This window comes from Austrofundulus limnaeus, unplaced genomic scaffold (assembly GCF_001266775.1).
Source record: "Austrofundulus limnaeus strain Quisiro unplaced genomic scaffold, Austrofundulus_limnaeus-1.0 Scaffold88, whole genome shotgun sequence".
In the NCBI taxonomy this organism is placed as follows: domain Eukaryota; kingdom Metazoa; phylum Chordata; class Actinopteri; order Cyprinodontiformes; family Rivulidae; genus Austrofundulus; species Austrofundulus limnaeus.
The window spans coordinates 630,107-651,275 of record NW_013952490.1 but is presented as its reverse complement, the minus strand read 5'-3'; the positions used below and the strand labels follow the sequence as shown (position 1 = coordinate 651,275).

Below are 21,169 nucleotides of genomic sequence, written 5' to 3'. Positions count from 1 at the left end.
CACACACACACACACACACACACACACACACACACACACACACAGAAAGAAAGAAAGAAATCAAACAACCCAACAAATAAAATGTAGGCAGTAATCAATAAGAAAACACATGGAGGAAACAAGATGGAGGTGTACATACTTATGAAACAGGCAAGTGCCGACAGGGTTCGTCCACGCTCCATCTCTCTTTTCTGCCTCTGTGGCAAAACCAAAAGACACAATCGGGCCACTGTCCTCCTCAGAGTCTCCATAGGAGACAACTTCTATCTCCCAGTAAAATGACGGTGCCTGCAGGGACAAAGAACAAAGATTTTAGACATTCTTTGAATTTTCAATGCATCACTTTATCTCATATGTTCAAGAAGACTGATATAGCAAGCACAAATGAAGGAGCACTAGATTTCACCAACACAGGCCCACCTGAATTGGTACAGGAGAGGTGGCATAAATGAAGGTTCCTCTGGGCAGCCCTCCGCCAGCGCTTGGATCAGCCAAGAATGTGACCGAAGTGAGGCGGGATGAGAAGAGGCATGCACGGACCGGAGGGAACACTCTGGATGGACACCAAGTGATCTCCTTTGGCTAACAAGACAAGCACATAAAAAGCAATGAGGAAATAAAATATGCATTTTACATGAGAGGGGATGTCTTGAGCCAACTTCTGCGTAAAAAGATAAAAAAATGTCATCAGCTCCCACCTGCCGCCTGTCTGTCTGCAGAGGTGGAGGAGGTGGCCGAGCACAGTCCCGGTACAGCATTCTTACTCTCTCACACTGAGCCTCAACCATAACAAGGCGCTCTCCTGTACCAGATTTTTTAAATAAATAAATAAATCATCAGGAAAACCTAGCTACAAAGTTCTGCCTTCTCAAGTGATTTGAGATCCTTACCAGGACTGCACTCCTGGGCAACCAGGTTGAGAACCTCAACAGCAGCTGGACACTGCTGAATGAACTCTTCACAGAAAGAGCTATCCTCCAAGAGCTGTGCCATCACCAGACATGCCCTGGAAATGATTTGTGGATTTGTAAGCCTTTTTTTAAAAACATTTCATCAAAGTGTTAAAGTCTAACAGGATCAGTTTAAAAATAATAAGTTCATTCACAGGAGTGCCCACTAACCTAGTTCTGATTTCTGCCAGCAAGCGCACCGCAGCCATCACTGGGCTGGAGCCGTCTCCTGTGGCTGGGAGAGAGGTGTGTATGGAGAGACTGCCCTCTTGTGGCAGCAGCATCGACTGGACCGCTTGTACCACCTTTTCTGTAATGGAGAGCTTGTAGATGGGGAGAGCCTATCAGAGATGGGAGAGAAAAGGTGAAAGTTAAGTCAAGCTTAGCTTTCTAGTTTCTGCAATACTAATATTAATAAGAACGGCTCTGTCCCTGGATAACTTACCTCAGATCTAGGAGTGCAGAGGCGTGATATTGGTACTGTCAAGACATCTGAGGCTTTGCAAGCTCTCCTGTACTCACAAGAAGGAAATCTGACAGTAGCGATGCCCTCCTGCTCATTTATGGACATAACTATGCCCACACTACCCAGGACCCCTTTACCTAGCACCTGTACAACACATAAATCCCAGTAAGTATGTCGGTTAACACGGCAAAGTCATATTCTTGAACTGGAATAAAACACTGTAATATACAGGCACAAAAGTTTAGTTTATCTAACTGAACCAACCTGAACTTCAGAACCAATCTTAATTGTTTCTTTGAAGCCTCCAAGTGCACAAAGTGCAGCAACAGCTTGCCTTCCGATAGCCTGCAGTTTAGCTAATTTCCTGCCACTGCTGCTGCCGTTTTCCAAAATACTCTCAGCATATTTCCCCAGCTGAGGGATAAACATCAGTGCCCGGGACAGCACCTAACACAAAAAGAAGAAAAGAGCAGTCCTTTTAAATAAGCCATAAGAAAGTATTTCTTTAAATTCAATTTCAGTGACTTAGGATCTAATAACGAGCATCTGCAGCAAATCACAGCTTCAGCCACTAATACTGAGCATGGTAATGGCGATGAAGGTAGAAGCAGAATGTTGCTTTACCTTCTCCACAGTGCTTGTCCAGATCTGTGCAGTGTTGGATTCTGGAGCAGTGAGAAGACTATGCAGCAAGGCAATAACCTCAGCAGCCATACTGTTGGCAACATGGCCACTGATGAATGGACGCACTGGGTCTGACCTATTTGGTGCACGTTTAAAGAGGAGATATTACAATCAGAGGCAATTTCACAGCCTATATCATACAGATTTATACTGAAATATGGCATTCTCTTTATGAGCTAACCAGGACTAAAGAATGAAAATACTGACATGTTTATTTCTGCATCAAATCATCAAATGAAAGAAACAGCACCTGGCCAACTCAGCATTTCTGTCCCTACAAACAGCAGTCTGTGCAGTTTTCTTCTTGTCACCGGTCGTAATGCCCCCTGCAGATTCTTGAGCCAAGGTTTCCACAGGTGGACCGACACTCACTATCAGACCCGACTGAGCCCACTTGTTAGCCTTCCTGAGGGCAGCAGATGCTTCCTCTGTGATCACCTCACAGCTTCCACTCTGTAGAGGACAACAGGTCTAAAGAACTGCGACAAATATTACATAAAAAAAACTAGGTTTCTTTTTAGAAATATGCGCTTTCAAGTTTAGTATTTATATCTCTTCACTCATCATACAACTCTTGCCTTTGTCATATCTTTGTCCATCTTCACCACCTTTTCCATGTTTGCTCCAGTGCCAAGTCGAAAAGGGCGTCCTTCAGAGCTGCTGCATTGTGGAAAGAGTGGGAGAACACTTGTGTGAGGGAAACCCCAGAGTCATCTTACAAAAATAAAAAGACATAAATTGAGAAATCACAACAAACGTACCTGAGAAGTGGTTGCAAAACTTCATGAGATGACTGATCCTCTCTCTTGTGGATAAAAATTGACAGCTTGCCGTCAACTGCTTCTGCCTCCTCCCCAGCATCTTCTGGCTTGAGAGCGCCTTTAGAACTGGCACGAGACAGACTAGTGTCTGGCTCAGAGGAGCTGGGGGACAGAAGGGTCTGACACCCTGGCAAAGAAAGGGATGTGAATATCAAGTTTAACTTGTGTGTCAGGCATTGAAACATTTAATAATAGAACAAAAACAAACACTGTATGTTTATTACCTACCTGGTACTACATAGTCTGCCAGCTTAGCCAGCAGCAAGGCAGCGATACGTGAGGCTGGGTCACTGGCATCCTGCTGCTCAGCATCTAGTGGGTTAATAGAGTAACTCCACGAGGGCAAAGCCACATTACCACAGTCCTCCACGCTCATGAGAGGCAGAGCAGCTCGGCACAGCTGCAGGATGATGAGCACTAGCTTTGGGGAGGGTCTCTGATCGAGCAGCAGAGACAAGAGCTTTGAAACACAGGCAGGCTGGCTGAGAATGGCTTTCCCAATGTGGCTCCTGGGATGAAAAACAAGCAGGAATTATAAGTATACAGCACAAATTACAGATGTATTTGTATATTTATAGTATGAAAAAAAAAGTTTTAACTTTACCTGGAAAGGTCATTGAGCAGACTGAGTACATCCTGTAAAGCATCATTGCCAGCTGCCTGGTTGCCACAGCACTCTGTTGCTCTGGCCAGGTGATTGGTCAGCAGACTGGAAACCTGCCTTGCCAGACCCGAATGAACTGCATCTGTAGATCCACCTTCAAAACCAAAAATGCACATATTAAGAAAAAACACTCTAAAGCATAGTTACAACAAACTTTTTTTTTGTCGTTTTCAAAATCAAAAGCAGAATATCTGTTCTTAGTCGCAGTTTTAAAATGATCGGAGTGAGAATAAAAATGTTCCACACCTTCCACTTTCTCCCACTCGATGCAGCGGTTAGCCAGCACCTGAAAGGCGGCCCAGGCCATTGTGGCCACCTTCTGCTTCTTGGTCTGCTTCTCGTTTGAGCTGCATTCCCTCTGACCACTTAAGCTGCACAGTCTATCCATAAGCTGGACGAGACCGCTGCGAACAAGGCACTGCTCCTCACTCCTGCGATAAACAAATGAAGTTGGGTATTTAGTAAGAAGAATATTGCAGTGCAGATAATTCAGTATGGATTCACTTGCCTGGTGTATGGGATTGTGCAAAGCAAGCCAATACTGTTGGCACAAGCAATGGGGTAGCGAGCACAAAGCGATACTACAGAGGTCATTGTTTCTCCGAATGCCTCCTGCACCTGCTCCACCATCCCACCACAGGTTAGCTCCTCTATCCTGTAAAGACAAACCAACAATCCCAAATTCTATTATCTGTATTGGGCACAATGTGAGCAGTTTTGCATTATCCATACAGGTTCTTACCTTGGACCACCTTGCAGCACCATCGTGACAGGCCCCACCAGATGAGTCACCCCGCCCACTCGAACAGCAGCCGTTAGTAACTCCCTCATATGAATCAGTGCCTGCTTCCTCGTGCTGCCTCTTCTCCATCGTGTCTGCGCGGCCGACAAAAAGCTGCTGCTGGACACCTGCATGAAATGTGACGAGTTTCGTGTCAAACAAGATATGACAACACTGTGATTGACATAAATGTGAGCCATCATATCGAAATGTGGATTAAGTCAAATTTGGTGAAAATGACCTAATTACATTTTCAGATTCCTGGCTTTAAAAGCTACATTTTGATACCTGGATCATCCTGATTTCATAAGCTTATCCAGAGATATGACTTCATTTGTTTTGTTGGTTATGATAATGCATTACTGTTTGGTCTGAATCCTAATTTTCTGTAAATTTATTGAATCATTTTTTATGTCAATATAAAGAGGAAACCTCACATAGTATTTTTATATTAAGATTTCCCAGTTGGAAAGAAAAAAAACTTTGCTAGCTTACAGGGAAAATTTCAAAAATTTAGGGTGTTTTTCCTCAAAATTAGGATTACTGCTAAAAAAAACGCTTCAAAAAAATTTTTTTAGGATTATATTTCAGACAGTTCATTCAAATGATTCATTGATAAGGCATTAATTCATTATATTTTGACAAAATGCAATTTTTGCCCACATTTAAATCAAAACTCTATATTTGCATATTTCTCCACATTCCACTTTTGGACTTAATTCGATGTGATGGGTCACAAATGTGCAGTTAGTAACCCTGCACGTAGACAGCATACAGCCTGATCCGGTGTAGTTCCGATGAAGGCAAAGAGCTGTCCCAGCAGCACGCTGTATGTGGGCTTGTCCCGGCTGTCCTCTACGGCCAGAGACTGCAGCAAAGTAAACGAGCTGCTGCGATGACTGGACGGGTGGTGTCGCCTTCTGAAAATCAATACAAGACGAGTTACAGAATATGTTCAGAGATTCTTCGACGTTTAAATAGAAATAATAGAAATACCTTTGAGGAGCATGTGTAAACTCTAAATCTTGGTTAGCAATCATCTCCAAGTCTGAAGGTGCAGACATGCTGCGCAAGAAGACCGGCTGCTTGACCAAAGGGATCACTGTTTTGGCGTCTGACACCGACTTAGAGGCTAGCAAAAACAAAACAATGAATATTTGCTTAAAAGTAAACAAATGAACGCCGTTTTGTCGACAATCAAGTTGATTTAGTCAAAGGAAAATCAAGTGCACCTGGACCTGGTGTGCCAGCTGGTGTGGTGGTTAAACTTCTACAATGTGGAGCGATTGTAACGTGGAGAAGCAGCTCAGAGCGATTCATCAAACTTTTTACCAATGTTTTGGTTTTAGCAAGTGGGACGCTGTTCCTGCTGTGAGTGGTGTTCACCTCATGAAAGAATTTCTCCCTGTTGTTGCAGAAACGTTATGTTAGAGCCAGATACCTGACCTGCAACCATCTACATTTTCCATTACTCACCTCAATGCAAGAACAATATTTTCCAAATCACTAAAATCAAAAGGGACTTCCTTCAGTGAGCAGAGTAATTCCAGTTCCTTCATTTTGTTCTGGTAAAAACAAACAAAAAAAGTGATGAGTTATATATAATCTTTACTGGGTGTTGTTGTTTTTTTTACTTTTAAAGTGGCAATATAATGTAAAATCAACTTTTTTGAGTTTTATTTCATGTTATAATGTTATACTATCATAAAAAAATATGCCCAAAGCCTTGCTCTGACTCATCCATGCATGTTTGAGAAATCCTGCAGCGCTTTTAGACAGCCAGGCTGAGGAGCAAAACGACAGGTAGGGACCAGAAACGCCTTTTGGTACTAAGAACGCCTCTGGGACATGTCTTTAAGCCGAACTTCCTCATGGCAGAGCGCACCCCCTCCCCCCTCCCCACATACACCACCTGCAGGCTCTCGGGTGAAAGCGAAAGTGAAACCTAACTGTCTGCTGAGCTCTCAACATTAGTTCTCACTCAGTGAAGCTCTTTTCAGATTAAAAATACCTTTAAGGAAATGTATTTTCAGATGCCAAGTAAACTGCGTCATGGCAGCCCCCCCCGGCACCGAAATGGGCGAGACAGAAGCGAAGGTGGTTCTTAAAGAGACACGAGGCCAATTTCAAGGCGTTTAGAAGAGGAAGTGATGAGAAGATAAGTTTATTTTCTATTTAAACATAAAAACAGCATTTTAATAACAACTAAAGGTGACATAGATACTTTATTATGGAATAGTATTTAAACGTATGCCTGAGAAACACATAATATTGGCCCTTTAAGGAAATGTGCACATAGAGTACATGGAACAAGGGTACCTCAAAGAAATGGTAGTCATGAAAGAAGGGTGTGTTGTTTTCCAGTTTTCCTTGCTGTGCCTCCTCTACCTCATTCTGCCACTTCTGTTCCAATTCTGCTACACTCTAAAAAGCAAAGCAGGATATAATTAAACACAGAATAAATCTTTTGGTTTTTTTGGGTCCAGCTAAAATCAGGCCATCTGGTCAACTGCAACCTTATTTCAACTTAAGATAGAATGTCTAAAAAAGAACCTTCTGAAATAGCATATTTACAAGACGAAATGCTCAAAATGCACAAAGAGTGCAAATAGTGACAGACAAATCTAAGGCTTGCATAATGTTTTTTAACCGTGTAGCGGGAGCATACCTGCAGCTGACGCTCCATGGCATTGATCTTCTTAAAAGTCTCAGCCATGATCTTACAGACCAGGTCGTACTCCTCTGCATGATCTTCACGATACTGATAGTTGACAAGTGACTGAAGAGCATCCACCAGACTTAGGTGCTTTATGACGCAGGATACTATGACCTCTTCCAGGACATCTGGTCGGATCACCTCCCTTAAGTAAAGCAACACAAAAAACAGAAGTTGCCAAGTGTTTTTAATAGAGGGGAAAAAAAGTTCAGAATCTAGGATTGCTGAGAGGTAAGTGTGTGATCTCACATTGAAAGGCGTGTGTTTGTAAAGTTAGCAGCAAATGACTTCACACAAGATGGAAATGTCAGACAGTGAGTAAGCTCCGTTTTAGAATATACAAATGTAAAAACTGTTATGTACTAGTTGTTATGAAAATACTGCAGAACAATAAAACTTAGTTTGCAGCTTACTTTTGCTAGTTATGAACAAAACCGTTCTGAAACATGCATTTATGCAATAACAAAATCCCTTTACTTGATGCTAGGTCGAAACTGAGGTCGAGCCCTTCCAGACACTTCTCTCAGCCTGCTCATGATCCCGGGTGGAAGACGGATCCGAGGCAAATCAAAGTAGGTCCCGGGCATGAGGCCTGGAGGTGGGATGAGTACATCGGAGGGGTAGGTGAACTCCTGGTCCTCCTCGATTGTAAGCGGCAGTGGTGAGGGGCTAGGTGTGAGAGCTGGAGAAATAGCACCATTTGCTTCCACTTGCCACTGACACCTGGAAACAGGAGGGGAAAAAAAGATTACCAGATGCTCACCTTTGCAACAAAACTGGTTGGCCAAGTTCAACCATGTAAAAAGAACAACATGACAGAGCAACATTTTGTAGGATTTTCCATTCAGCGGTGTCACCTTTGCAGCAGCTTTGAGCACAGTAAATCGTGGCAGGCTTCTTCCTCCTTCGTCACCTCTGGTCCGTTATACAAAATGCGGAGCATTGAACAAGCTAGCACTGACAGGCCCAGTGCAAGGTCTGCAAGAAATGGAAGCCCTCCAGAGACATCCTCCGAGGACTCCTGACAGTGAAACAAACAGGATGTTTAAAACCGGTATTCATCATGCCAGGATAACAAATCGATTGTAAAGACAGAGGTTTGGAAAAAACACAGAGCATCCACTTTTCACCTGAGCTCTGACAGTGCAGGAGAAACCCCACATGGCTTTATCAGGAGTGTTGTGTTCACGTCCACTCCTCATCTCGAAAGAAAATGTAACTGTGTCTCCTTCAACCTAAAACATTTAAAAGAAAGACATATCTCCTATAAGATTAAATGAAATGGCTTTCTCATGCACATTTCTCAATAATGCCTTTCATCACCTTAACGAGGTCTTTAGGCCATCCTGTTCCCAGCACACTGCGACTGCCATACCCCAGAGTGTTTCCTCCATACTCTGCTACTTTACGACTGTTGGTGTTGGGGCCGGCGTAGATAACCAACTAAAAATATCAAAACCAGACCCTTGTTAGGGCTGTAAAACTGCACACAATCTGCATACGAGCTTCCAAGAATGAGGGTCGTTGTGCTGAGAGAGGCTACCTTGTCGTAGTCGTACTGCGAGGAGCAGCGAGGATCAAAGCGAAGGTAGAGGCAGCGAGCTCCTGGGATGTGTACCGTCTCTTTGAACTTGTAATTATCCCTCACGGGGTGCATTGTCTCGACCGTTTTCCCAGCAGCCCACGGGGCGGGGATCTTCAGTCCAGTCAGGAAACCTGGCTCCTCACGTTCATCCAGAATCCTTTTTTCAAGGATACAAAATAGAAATAACTAGTTTAAAAAAAATAGCTGATGAATTACAATAACATTGTGGTGTCCAGCACAGATAATGAATTTCCTTTTGAAGGTCCTTATGGAAACTCACTTGTCATCAGCAGCACAGGCCTTTGCTCCCTGCCCAAGAGAACCACTTACAGATGGAGGCTCTTCAGTAAAAAGAGGAGACTGGGTTTTGAGTAACAAAGCGGTCTGAAAAACAAAGCAGAACAAAGGCATTCATTTCTGTTTATCTAATACAAGATGTTTCTTTTAGATTGCAAAAGTTCAAACCTGGCTGGTATAGAGCACTAGCTGCACCAACAGAGGCATGAGGGCGTCAGCAAGGGTGAGGGTTTGCAAGGTGGGGTGCATTAGAGACGTGAGCAACACAGGCAGCAGATGTCCGAGCATAGTGGCCTTGGTGACCTGCTCCAAACCCTTCAACCTGAACATGGGGAGAGAAAAGAAGCTTGTTTAAAAGCAAAACATTCGAGAGAGAGAGAGAGAGAGAGAGAGAGAGAGAGAGAGAGAGAGAGAGAGAGAGAAAGAAAGAAAGAAAGAAAGATAGGAGCATGGCAAATAAATTAGAAAACCCTTGTCCCAAAAGTCATGCCTCATGCACCGTTTGTGTCAAATTTTCTTTTTTTGATCAAAGTAAGTGTGCTAATAAAATAAAACATTGTGTTCCCACTTATGAAAGCACTTGAATATAATCAAATGCAATGTTTACCTGGTCTCTCTGTCAGGTATGTCGCTGTTAATCAGAGCTGTGGTCACCTGCTGCAGGGTCTCCAACACTTCGTCACATCCCACCAGGATTTTGGTTGCCAGTGACAGGATGCTGCTTTGCAGCTCCTGAGGACAACACAGAATAGGCCCACACTTACGTAACACTGCCTCTAAGACTTTTAACTATCATTTAGCACATTTACTGAATTTGTAGGTTGTGATGCTTTTTTATAATTAGGATGTCATCCTGAGGTAAAGGTGTTTAAACAGCATCTCCCTGTCTGAATGAAGTGGACATGAATGTCATGTTTACAGTGAAAAATATCCATGAGGAGTAATTTATGGTGAACAGAGTTTATGAGCTGTAGTTTAAAAGGAGGTGAGGAGATGGTACAAGACAGGACTCCTTCACGAAGTCAAACAGCTGCTGAAATTAAACTATAGTGTTAACTGGTAGTATTAAACTTATAATGTGTTCGAAATGTTAAGCAGCACAGTTCCTGAGCCATCACAACCCACAGCTTTGTTTGTTGGTTTCTTCTCGACAGACCACGCAGAGGTAGGGGTAGTTAAAGGGGATGTTTACCTGTACCTTCATTGTTTCCCCTTGTAGGGAGCTGTCACTGTCGTCACTTTCATCAGGACGAATTAAAATGGTGTTACTGAGGAGGTGGTTTTGAACAGCCATGAGGTAGCGCAGACTAGGTGAGACCGCCTTTAAAGATGGAGGGGGGGAAAAACATCAAAATTTTGTGAAGTATTTAAAACCACCAGGTCTCGGTCAACATTCCATCATTTAAGAGATGCTGAAAGTGGTATTCATACTGGCACAGTGGAGAGCAGCTTCTGGAAGTCATCTCTGGCGACTGTTTGGCATTTAGTGATGAGGAGGCAAGATTCCCGGACTACGGTCTTGAGAACACAATGCAGCAACTCATCATTTAGTCTGTGAAGAAGGACATTTTGATTTTTTATTTATTTTTTTGCTATGATTAAAAGCAACAGGTAAAACTTGACAATCCAACTTGCATTTTATATTATTTTATTTTGAAGAAATCATGAAGGAGACAGTCTATCATCAGAGTTTTATGATGAAAAGACCCAAAGGAAAACTGGGAGAGGATTGTTTATACTCATGGAGAAAACAGTCCCAGTGGTTATTAGTGTAATTATGATAGCAAAGAAACCAGCCATAGTCAGCAAACAGCTGTAGACAAATATATTGACGAAACATTATGACCTTAACTAGGAGAATTACAGAATATATGATGAAAGTATTCTTGGGGAAAGTGCATGTACCTGTAGTGGTCATCTTCTTCACTCCCAAATCTGTTCTTCTGCAGTTGTTCTGCAAGGTTAGTGAGGATGACGTCTCGAAGTTGAGACAGACCACTGTTTCTTTCACCTGAGTATTTTACACAAAACAAACCCCATGAGACAAATCGGCAACAGAATATAGGAAGTACTAGTTTTATGAAAAGTAAAAAAAAATAAACCTTAAGCATCACCTTCAGTAAGAACCAGTTTCAGTAGTTTGTTGAGTTCTGCCTCCCCGTGATACAACGTGTTCAGCCCTGAGCTGCAAGAACAGAAAACAGGCAGAGGTCAATAAACACATAGCTACTCAAACCAGTGTTTCCCCTACCATTATACAAGGGGGGCGGGCCCCCCCTGCCAACGAGACGGCCCGCCCCTCTAAGAATTTCATGGCATGTAGTCATTTTTACTTAAATAAGTCCAGATCAAGTCCAGAGTTATTTTTTACATCCCTCCATTTCCACCTCTCGCCAAACTTGGGTAAAAAAGACGGCGCAGAGCGAGGCTGAGCGCTGTGTGTGGTCCTCACAAAGATAGAAAGACGTGTGTGTGACGAAAACTCTGCTTTTTTTAACCACGTAGCACCGATGCGATAGCTTTGCAAGCTACTTTTTCTTTCTTTAAAATAAAATGTGACAGGTGAAGCCACAGCATTGTTACCTTATCAATAATTTAGAATAACCAACACAGACCCCGTGCGCGACCAGGTTCCCGCAAGTCTGTTCATGTTCTATAGATCAGCAGCGCAGCTGTAATGTCCCTCAACTTTGAAAAAAATAACCAGAGTAGTTTGTAAACTCAAATCCAGACAGAATTAGCTGCTTTACAGGTCCTGCTGGACTAAAACATGGAGCTGAGCTCCTCTCCTCTGTCTCACACACACCGCAGGTCAGACAGTCCCGTTCAGGAGCATTAACCCTTAAGGGCCCAGATTATAATTGGTCTTTAAAATGTGATAAATAAATAATTCTCAGTTACTGAGAGGAAGTTTTTTTTGAAAGTTGCATTTTTAACTGTTATCCTTTATATCTTCAAGAGATAAAGATCTTCTAGAGTTCTAATGATTATAAGAAAGGACATGATTTGAGGTTTTTACTGATAATATTTTATTCAAAACATGTTACAGAAGTCATAAGAAGCAGGTTTATTTTGAACAAACATTAAAAACGTGTTCATTCCTACAAAACTGTCAAATATATTTACTAAATGCACTAAACTGATTCAGATTAACATAAAATAAATCATGTTTTATAACTAAATGTCTGCTTCCTGCTAAATAGAAAAATCCTCCTCCTGTCCTCCTTGTTCCTAATCATGGTCAGGGTGGGGCTGGAACCTGTCCTCGCTGCCTTTGGGTGAAGACAGGGGACACCTGGACAGGTCTCCAGTTKACCAGAGACACCTGGACWGGTCTCCAGTTCACCAGAGACACCTGGACAGGTCTCCAGTTCACCAGAGACACCTGGACAGGTCTCCAGTTCACCAGAGACCCCTGGACAGGTCTCCAGTTCACCAGAGACACCTGGACAGGTCTCCAGTTCACCAGAGACACCTGGACAGGTCTCCAGTCTCCATCAGGGACACAAAAGAGACAATCAACCATCCACACTCTGTCACACCTAGAGTCACACAGAAGAGCTCCAGAAGGTTGAGAACTGAGAACTCTGGACTCAGATCATCTGCTGCACAGAGTTCTAATCACTTAATATCAATAATAATTTGCTACGATAAATTATTTTTAATAACTATCATGAGGAGTCCTTAACTAGGATGTAGTTAGGCAATTATATATTCATGTATGTGTAAATTTATTACCATAATTGAAGGTGAGTTGTGTAAATTTATGTTTTTATAAAACAAGTAGAACCCCACCCCCCCAAGACCAATTTCCTAGGGGAAACACTGCAAACGCCCCATAAAAGTGCACTTCATGAGGAACTTTAGACATACCTGATGGCCAGGCACACCTCTCTTTGAATCTCTGTTCCTATCTGGTCCATTGGAGCCATGAGCAGCTGCCAGAGGAGTAAACCTGAGCGACAAACACTCTCCCTGTCCTGCTCCGACTGAGGATTGAAAAACCTGAACACCACCTGAGGGTGACAGACAAATAAAAACAGAAACGAAAACCTCAAAAAACAAAAAGATAGACGGACTAATTTTCTCCATAGCCTATATAGAAACAAACCTGGAACACCACCAATATGCAGCGGATAATACAGGTATCTCCATTGACCATGGCCTTTTCCATAATGTCACAGATGCTGCTGAAGTGACGGGCCTCGATGGGATGTTGTTTCCCCAGTAGCGCTTCCAGTGGCAAGCTGTTGCTGCTGGCTGCAAGCAGGTTGAGCTGGTGGATACACATAGCACCTACGTGATGAAGTAGCTGGTTGATCACTTCACCAGTGGCCACCGTTTCCTCTGTAGAAGAACAGATTTTTTTCCCAGTATTTTTAACAACTGACAACACTAAATCAAAGAAGAAATCTGTGGCATCAATGCAGCTGTGTCTAACCTTTGGGAACTTTGATGACGTGGCTAACACCAAGCCGATGGCACACGTGATGAAAGGCCTGGTTCCCGGGATTACACCACTGATCTATGTAATCACTGGAGCAGGTCCAGATCAGGTTGTTCAGAGCATCATAACATGCTCCTTTAAAGTACAAAAAATTAAATACAATTTTTAAAAAATTACAGAAATGAATATAACATGGGCTACACAATCAGCGACTCTCTAAACACTTTATGAGACAACTTTGAGCTCACCTAGCCCAGCTACTTGGGCTCCCCTGCCTAGAGAGCTGCCAGGAGCGTCGATGAGGTCTGCACGGCTGCTGAACTGACCATCAGCCAAGTTAAAGACCAGGCTGGAAGCTAAAACTGAACCAAAACGTAATATTCAATATTATTTATTAAACATTTAAAGCTGCAGTAGCTGTAATAATCACTAATCCTCAGTCCTGGCATCATATTACAGTTTTACTTTAGAAAGACATATACAAGCAGCTAGAAAACTTTATGTAAAAGAATTGGATAAAAAAAAATAAACATCATGAAATAATAAAACCTGTGTGAGCACTTACTTTTAAGAGAGGACAGACTGCTGGTGCCTCCAAACAGGGAGCGTGTGGCAGAGCTCCCAGATACACCGGGAGGTGAGACCAGCATTACAAGATAGGTCCCACACACATACATCGGGGTCTTTCTTAGAGTCTTTAGAGGGAGTCCACAGCTAGTGTTGACAGCTTTGGAAGAGACAAACAAAACAAAACAAAACAAAACAATGCTTTAATACTTCATAAACATTAAAGTGTTTCATTATTTTTGAGCCAGAAGAAATTTTCTGCCATTACCAGACTGTTCCTCTTTTACAGTGTTGGTGATTGCAGACCCTGTGAGAGCAGCCAATGTGGCAGAATGGGAGGCCCGGAAGCGTGACATTCGACTCAAGAGAAGTTCATTCAAGCACTTGGAAGACTCACCCTCTTTGCGAGCAAGAATAACCCGTTCTTGCAAGATGTCAGCAACGCACAATCCCATTTGTGTCTGAGAGACGAAGAGGAACAAAAATATATATGAAGCTGAGATTATGCTGCCAGGTAAGGATAAAAAACAAACAAACAAAAATACTCACAGATAGGTGAAAGACATCCATGAAGACTGAGTGGCCTTTTTGTGTCTTCTCATTGAGACTAGCTGGGGACCAGACCCAGTACAGGTAAGTTCCATCTGAGCAGAGGTGCAGCGTGGTCATGCTGCTGCCCACAGGGAAATGATGAGCTGGCATGGGCACAATCTGGCACACCTGAACAAGAAACAATGAACATTAGAGTTGGATTAAATTAAAACTGTGTTGTTGTTGTTTTGGGTTTTTTTTCCACTGAATTCTTCAGATAACGTCTCCAACATAACACTCAACACATTGTGTACACTGTAAATTCATACCTCCAGTACGCTACACCATTGTTGCTATTCTTCATCTTAGACCTTTACTTTTGTCCTTTGGTGGTAAAATAAATTAAGGGGTGAATGACAAATTTACAGGGCTTCACTCCCCATTAAGATCTTCTCAGGGGTACTGGAGAAGAGAGTCCGATCCATAGTCGAACCTCAGTTTCTGGAGGAACAATGCGGGTTCCATCCGTGCTGTGGAACACTGGACCAATTATTTACCCTCTCTAGGGTCCTCGAGGGGTCAAGGGAGTTTGCTAAATCCAGTCTACATGTGTTTTGTGGACTTGGAGAAGGCATATGACCGTGGTCCTCAAGGTACACTGTGGGGGGTGGGTGGGGGGGGGGGGCTACGCAAGTATGGGATTGTGGGCCCGTCATTACGAGTCTCTGCAGATCTTCTTCAAGTCTGTTGTTGAGAGCATCATCTCTTCTGCCATCATCTGTTGGGGCAGCAGCDTCAGAGCCAGGGACCTAAAAAGGCTAAACAAYYTGAYAAAGAAGGCTGGTTCTGTTCTGGGGAYGRCTGTGGAATCTCTGGAGATGATGGTGCAAAGAAGGATTTTACATAAAATCAAGAATATTGTGGACAACCCTGACCATCCTCTTCATCAGACTGTCAGAAAAACAAAGTGTGTTCAGTTGGAGGCTTCTTCAGTTTCGCTGTAATTCAGACCGCTACAGAAGATCTTTCTTGCCCACAGCCATCAGCATCTATAATAATTCTTTAGTTAAATGAGTTGCAACAACACCTAATTTCCCTCTGGGATCAATAAAGTATTTTTGAATTGAAATGAATTGAATCATTCAGTCTCTAAACAAGCGATGCGAGAGTTTGGTTCACATTTGCCGGTAGTAAGTTGGACCCCTTCAGAGTGGGAGTTGGACTATGCCATGGCTGCCCTTTGTCACTGATTCTGGTTCAATGGTCTCAGGATTCCATCTCTGATATTTGATGATGATGTGGTTCTGTTGGCTTCATTGCGCCATGATCTTCAGCTCTCACTGGAGCGGTTCACAGCTGAGTGTGAAGCAGCTGGGATGAGGATCAGCACCTCCAAATCTGAGTCCATGGTCCTCAGTCAGAAAAGGTGAATTGCTCTCTCCAGGTTGGGGGTGAAGTCCTGCCTCAAGTGGAGGAGTTCAAGTATCTTGGGGTCTTGTTCACGAGTGAGGGAAGAATGGAGTGTGAGATTGATAGACCAGATCAGTGCAGCTTCTGCAGTTTTGCGGACTCTGTACCGGTCTGTTGTGGTGAAGAGGGAGCTGAGCTGTAAGGCAAAGCTCTCTGTTTACCTATCAGTCTATGTTCCTACCCTCACCTATGACCAAGATCTTTGGGTAGTGACCGAAAGAACAAGGTCACGGATACAAGCGGTTGAAATTAGTTTTCTCCACAGGACTCTCAGAGATAGTGTGAGAAGTTCAGTTATCCAAGAGAGACTCAGAGTAGAGCCGCTGCTCCTCCACATAGAGAGGAGCCAGTTGACGTGGTTTGGGCATCTGGTTAGGATGCCTCCTGGACGCCTCCCTATGGAGGTGCTTCAGGCATGTCCAACTGGGAGGAGACCCTGAGGAAGACCCAGAACACGCTGGAGAGACTATGTCTCTTGGCTGGTCTGGGCACTCATAAAAGTGCTCTCAGAAGAGCTGGAAGAGGTGGCTGTGGAAAGTGAGGTCTGGGCTTCCCTGCTCAAGCTGCTGCCCCCATGACCCGACTTCGGATAAAGTGGAAGATGATGGATGGATGGATGGATGGATGGATGGATGGATGGATGGATGGATGGATGGATGGATGGATGGATGGATGGATGGATGGAAAATTTGCAATGATATCAAATTTGAATAATGGCATAATAAAAAAAGATTTAAAAATTGAGTTTTATGTAAAAATAATTTATGAACTCACATACATCCAAACGTAAGATATTAAGGTTAATAGAATGATTCAATGGCCAGTTACACAGCAGTGGATTGTAAGTAGACAGTACCTGGAGAGTGAAGGGGTCAACGACCTGGCACAGCTGATGAGGCTTGGCATCAAAGGAAGAAGGACGGTGGAGGAGGCGACCGCTGCAGAAAACCACCCAGCCAGGCTCCTGCTCCTCATTTCTACAGTACACAAAACCCCTACACAAACAGCCCACAGACTTTAATACTCTGATCTGAATTAGAGCTACTTGATTTTGTTGGAGAACTTATATGTGATTGTTCAACTCTTAGCATATTTATGTGTTATCAAAATTTGATTCCACAAAGCATCATATTCACAGTCAAAACATGAAATACATTGTGAATTTATTCAGATTTTTTTTGTTTAAGAAACATTCTGAAATTAAGAGCTAAACAGAAAGCAGTTTTTTATGGCTATGCTGTCTGAAAAAAGGCAACAAATTTCAAAACGTGTTTGCTTTCACTGCAAGTTATTAGATACTGTTAAAACCGCCTGTCCTGCTAAGATAAGGTTATATGAGAGAATTCTGTCGCACATGTGTGTGTTGGCTCTCTCTTCCTGTTTTATCACATATTACCCTTTTCTCTTATAGAAGCATTTTAAAAATTCTTCTTTCTGCTTTTGGTTGACTAAAATTTTAGGCTTTATCCGAGCATGACATCTGTTTCCTGTTTGAGACTTTTTTGTCAGGTGGTTACAAAAATATCTCTTTTTAGCGCCAACATCTTCACGTAGTTTCTGTTTTTTTCCTTAAAAACGGTCAAATAATAATGAGTCTTTGAGTAAAGAATAAAAAAAACAATTACTAACAGTTTTCAAATATTCACAAAGTAGATTTTTTTAACATTGTGGTGTCTAAATGGACAGTTTCTCATCTTTTTTCGATGCATTAATACAATTATTTGTCAGCCAGTATATATACTGTAATGAGAGCTGCCGGTGACAAGTTACTGACAGTTTATTCTTGGAGAAAAAGTGCCACCAAGCTGGTGTTGAAGCAAATCATGCTGCAAACAGTCACACAGAGTACAAGTGAAAGGATCAGCATCAGATGATAATGGTCAGCTCTGCTGCAAGACGTCAGCAGAGCAGTTTGCTGCAACAGTACCCTGCTGTGAGGGTACAGAGGAAGGTTGTGGTCTCATCATCATATCTGCAGCCTTTCACTCGACAAAATTGATTTGCTTTCAAGGTTACTTTCCCAGATGAAAACAACAAAGCAAAAGTGTTTCTGGGACAGAATTGGCTAAATTAAGTTATGCAAGTTCCAACAACTCTAGAAGCTTTTTGAAGTACTGAAGAAAGTTGCTTTCTGGGTGATTTCTAAGTAATTTGCTACCAGGACATGGTGTTGTAATGCAGATGAATTCTGGGTTTTTTTCTGTAAAGTTGATCAAAACAATAAAAAAGGATGTGAAGAATGGATTTTTAAAAAGAAATAATGGCCCTAATATTTATCAAGTTATTTTTAATAGTTCACTGCTCTGTCTGCGCTTTCTTTCTTGCTCTTTACTGAATGACGCAGAGGAAGAAACGCACATTGGAATGAGTGTCAAATTACCTCAGAGTCCCATGTAAACCAGAGCCAAGCTTGCTGAGTCCTCTCCCAGAGGAGTTTGTGGAATACAGATATAATCCATCTGTGGCTAGACAGCGTCCTAGGTCTGTGTCTTTAAAAAGGAGAAGTAAAAAAATTTTTTAGTTAAATAACAATGGCAATTATGAGATTTATTAGAGTTCAAAGGAAGTGCTTATAGAACCATTTGGGAAAATTAAGATACTAAAAAAATGGCAACCTGTTTATGTTTTAAGATGTGCGAACAAAAGAAGAAGGAAGTGTTTTCTGAGCGGTTTTTACCTTTACTTTCTACACCTCCAGCTGAGTTATCAGGTGTGGGTAACATGTCCTCAAAACCCCAGGACACACTGTGTTTGCCCCCTAAGAGGCAGGATGGAGAGCCTGGGCCTCCTTCTAGGAGCAAAAGTCTGACCCAGGAGAGACACAACGTGGTTATATATGTTGTTAAAGTTTTTTTTAAAGAATATTGTTGTGTTTCCTCTACCTGTAAAGGACATCTGACACTGGAAGCTGGCCCAGATCGGTTTGTTTTTGCAGCAGGTGAACTGTGTGGATAAATGTCTTCAAGGAACCCCTAGAAAATTATTTGGCAGATTAATCATATGAAGCCTCAGCATGAAACAAAGGGAAAAAAAGATTGCTTATTTCTGGAACTGAAAAAGAAAAACTCTTGAAGCTTGAATATTGGAGGAGATAAGAAATGCCTAATGGAAATGGAATTATAATGCAACTTATCATCTCTGAGTAAAAAAAAAACTTTATAAAACACAATATAAATGTCATATCTGGGTTTAATTTGCAAATTTGTGCAGTGAACTGATCAACAACTGCATAAACCTAATTGAACATATTCATCTAATCACTTAAATTGCAACAATATTATGCCAAAGAGGAACTTAAGTGTTTTGCAGGATTTTCAGATTTGACTCTCTGTAACAGCTGGCACACAAGAATCTGCCATCATTCAGGGAATCTTGTCCACACTTATCTATTACATATTTTACATCTATTCTCTTTGGTTGTTTAACCCTCACAAACAATGACCCACCATCTGGCCACATTAGAGGTCACCGGGGAGTAAAGGGTGATGCCCATTGACTACCTCCAACTGCAGGTAAAAAGGCACAATAGCTGGATGGTTCCACGCAACAAAAAGCTTCCAGCTGGAAATAAGTCCTCAACTTAAACTGAGCTTAAACAAAAAAGGGGAAGAGGTCATCCTATGACAGGTCCACAATAACTACCATCAAGAGACCAGAAGTCAGGCTCAAAAATAAAAAGAGCCAAGCACATTCCTACATCCAATTATTTCCCCCATACTTCATTTTAAGCAATTACTTGTTATTTACTGAGTGGTAATATGGTTAATATTCATTTGTGTCTGTTACGTCAGACAGGTTTTAGGGGTTAGAAAGTAAAAACAACAACAGACAAAGTACGGCCTCACCTGGCACACGCAAGTGCCACCAGTGCAGCAGCAGCGTTTTCCCGCTGCCTGTGCGTGTGCAGAACCTGTGAGCGAGCCTGGCCCTGAGGTGGGCCTGACTCCTGGGTTCCATCTTCCAGCCAGGAGCACAGCAGGCCCTCCAGGCCATTGAGGCAGTCGGCGGGCTCTTTGCTCAGGCTCAGCGGCTGGCAGTCCCGGAGGCAGGCTAGCAGTACTTCAGCGGTCACGCCGCACAGCGCTGGGTCACTGCGAGTCTGGGACTGCAGAAGCGGGAAGACCAGCAGCAGGGCGACACGAGACGTGAAGGGCGCCTGCTCGGGTTGCTGCAGCAGACCTTGTCTTTTGAGCAAGGCTAAGGTCTCCTCGTCGGCCCCGCCTGTTCCCTCTCGCTCCTGCTGCTCCTCGAGGGCCAGCTGCCGCTGCGCTGCCCACAGGCCACGCAAAGCATTGAGGCGGTACTCCAGCAGACGAGCGTACGCGTTGCTTTGATTCCCGCAGACGGCACGCAGGCGCTCAGCAAGCTCGACTGGGTTCTTTGTCTCGAAAGTAAGAATCTAGAGGAGAGAGGGAAAGATGAAGAAGACATTAGACTAAATATGTGTCAACACCGGACAGTACTTTCTGCAACTTAAGAGGAAAAAGCAGTCATGTTTAGATTTAACTTTAATTCATTGTTCACATCCATTATGAATAAGAGAATATTTCTACTGGCAACAAAAAGTTAAATTCAGCAGAGAAGCAGGTGGAAGTTTTCAGTTTTGTTATCCAGCACATCTCTGTGTTCTACTTTAGCTAACATCAAAGTTTTATTCTTCCATAAATCATGTGGTTATTTTGGAGCTTGATAAGCAACTTCCATTTTACTGAAGTAGAAAGACAACAAATATTTGTATTTATGCTAATTGTTAATCAAAGGATTCTCCACATTTGGTCAAACTAAACTAAACTAATTTTAGCAGAGTGGACTCTCATGTCAACAGTCCTTTGGACTGTTGGTCAGGGAAAGCAAAGATCATTAGGTGTAGTATATCAGAAGTGAAACAATGCGCCTCTCATGCACTTAGCCAACATCTCAGATATTGATTACATTCTGCAGCCCCTGAATCATAGACTGGGGGAAAAAAAAGATCCATTATACCATTTAGCTGGCACAATTTGTATTGATTCGATTTCAGAAACGCTACTTATGTTACAGTAACACCCCCTTATCTGGACGCTAGGCTTTCTACACCTTCGTCTGAAAAATTCTGAATTGTGTTAAAAAGATAAATCGGCATCACAACCACTAAACCAGAACTAAACGACCCAATCAGACCTAAAGCTTGGACACAAATACAAAACAGGT

The 21,169-nt window shown here is 42.7% G+C and overlaps 1 protein-coding gene across 4 annotated transcripts in view; it reads right to left on the bottom strand.

Moving 5' to 3' along the window:
* The window catches only part of hectd4 (HECT domain E3 ubiquitin protein ligase 4), a 40,695-nt gene that overhangs the window by 17,226 nt on the left and 2,300 nt on the right, over positions 1-21,169 (bottom strand). The window contains exons 2-47 of one of the 4 annotated variants that reach the window (XM_014012077.1): positions 19,825-20,378; positions 18,862-18,951; positions 18,657-18,784; positions 18,360-18,468; positions 16,836-16,974; positions 14,528-14,698; positions 14,247-14,439; positions 13,977-14,138; positions 13,660-13,773; positions 13,406-13,546; positions 13,076-13,311; positions 12,838-12,980; positions 11,079-11,149; positions 10,870-10,975; positions 10,396-10,516; positions 10,157-10,285; positions 9,572-9,696; positions 9,133-9,286; positions 8,948-9,051; positions 8,626-8,824; positions 8,406-8,525; positions 8,213-8,317; positions 7,940-8,103; positions 7,560-7,805; positions 7,035-7,227; positions 6,686-6,790; positions 5,843-5,931; positions 5,599-5,771; positions 5,363-5,498; positions 5,142-5,286; positions 4,328-4,494; positions 4,094-4,240; positions 3,832-4,016; positions 3,526-3,679; positions 3,150-3,430; positions 2,862-3,048; positions 2,679-2,760; positions 2,351-2,553; positions 2,041-2,176; positions 1,681-1,863; positions 1,396-1,560; positions 1,122-1,291; positions 891-1,006; positions 699-802; positions 421-582; positions 140-288 (exon numbers count right to left, since the gene is read on the bottom strand). In XM_014012077.1, coding sequence (XP_013867531.1) covers positions 140-288; positions 421-582; positions 699-802; positions 891-1,006; positions 1,122-1,291; positions 1,396-1,560; positions 1,681-1,863; positions 2,041-2,176; positions 2,351-2,553; positions 2,679-2,760; positions 2,862-3,048; positions 3,150-3,430; positions 3,526-3,679; positions 3,832-4,016; positions 4,094-4,240; positions 4,328-4,494; positions 5,142-5,286; positions 5,363-5,498; positions 5,599-5,771; positions 5,843-5,931; positions 6,686-6,790; positions 7,035-7,227; positions 7,560-7,805; positions 7,940-8,103; positions 8,213-8,317; positions 8,406-8,525; positions 8,626-8,824; positions 8,948-9,051; positions 9,133-9,286; positions 9,572-9,696; positions 10,157-10,285; positions 10,396-10,516; positions 10,870-10,975; positions 11,079-11,149; positions 12,838-12,980; positions 13,076-13,311; positions 13,406-13,546; positions 13,660-13,773; positions 13,977-14,138; positions 14,247-14,439; positions 14,528-14,698; positions 16,836-16,974; positions 18,360-18,468; positions 18,657-18,784; positions 18,862-18,951; positions 19,825-20,378 — 7,256 coding nt within the window. The remainder of the gene's footprint in view (positions 1-139; positions 289-420; positions 583-698; positions 803-890; positions 1,007-1,121; positions 1,292-1,395; positions 1,561-1,680; positions 1,864-2,040; positions 2,177-2,350; positions 2,554-2,678; positions 2,761-2,861; positions 3,049-3,149; positions 3,431-3,525; positions 3,680-3,831; positions 4,017-4,093; positions 4,241-4,327; positions 4,495-5,141; positions 5,287-5,362; positions 5,499-5,598; positions 5,772-5,842; positions 5,932-6,685; positions 6,791-7,034; positions 7,228-7,559; positions 7,806-7,939; positions 8,104-8,212; positions 8,318-8,405; positions 8,526-8,625; positions 8,825-8,947; positions 9,052-9,132; positions 9,287-9,571; positions 9,697-10,156; positions 10,286-10,395; positions 10,517-10,869; positions 10,976-11,078; positions 11,150-12,837; positions 12,981-13,075; positions 13,312-13,405; positions 13,547-13,659; positions 13,774-13,976; positions 14,139-14,246; positions 14,440-14,527; positions 14,699-16,835; positions 16,975-18,359; positions 18,469-18,656; positions 18,785-18,861; positions 18,952-19,824; positions 20,379-21,169) is intronic. The other 3 variants (XM_014012080.1, XM_014012079.1, XM_014012078.1) reach the window with 3 other exon arrangements.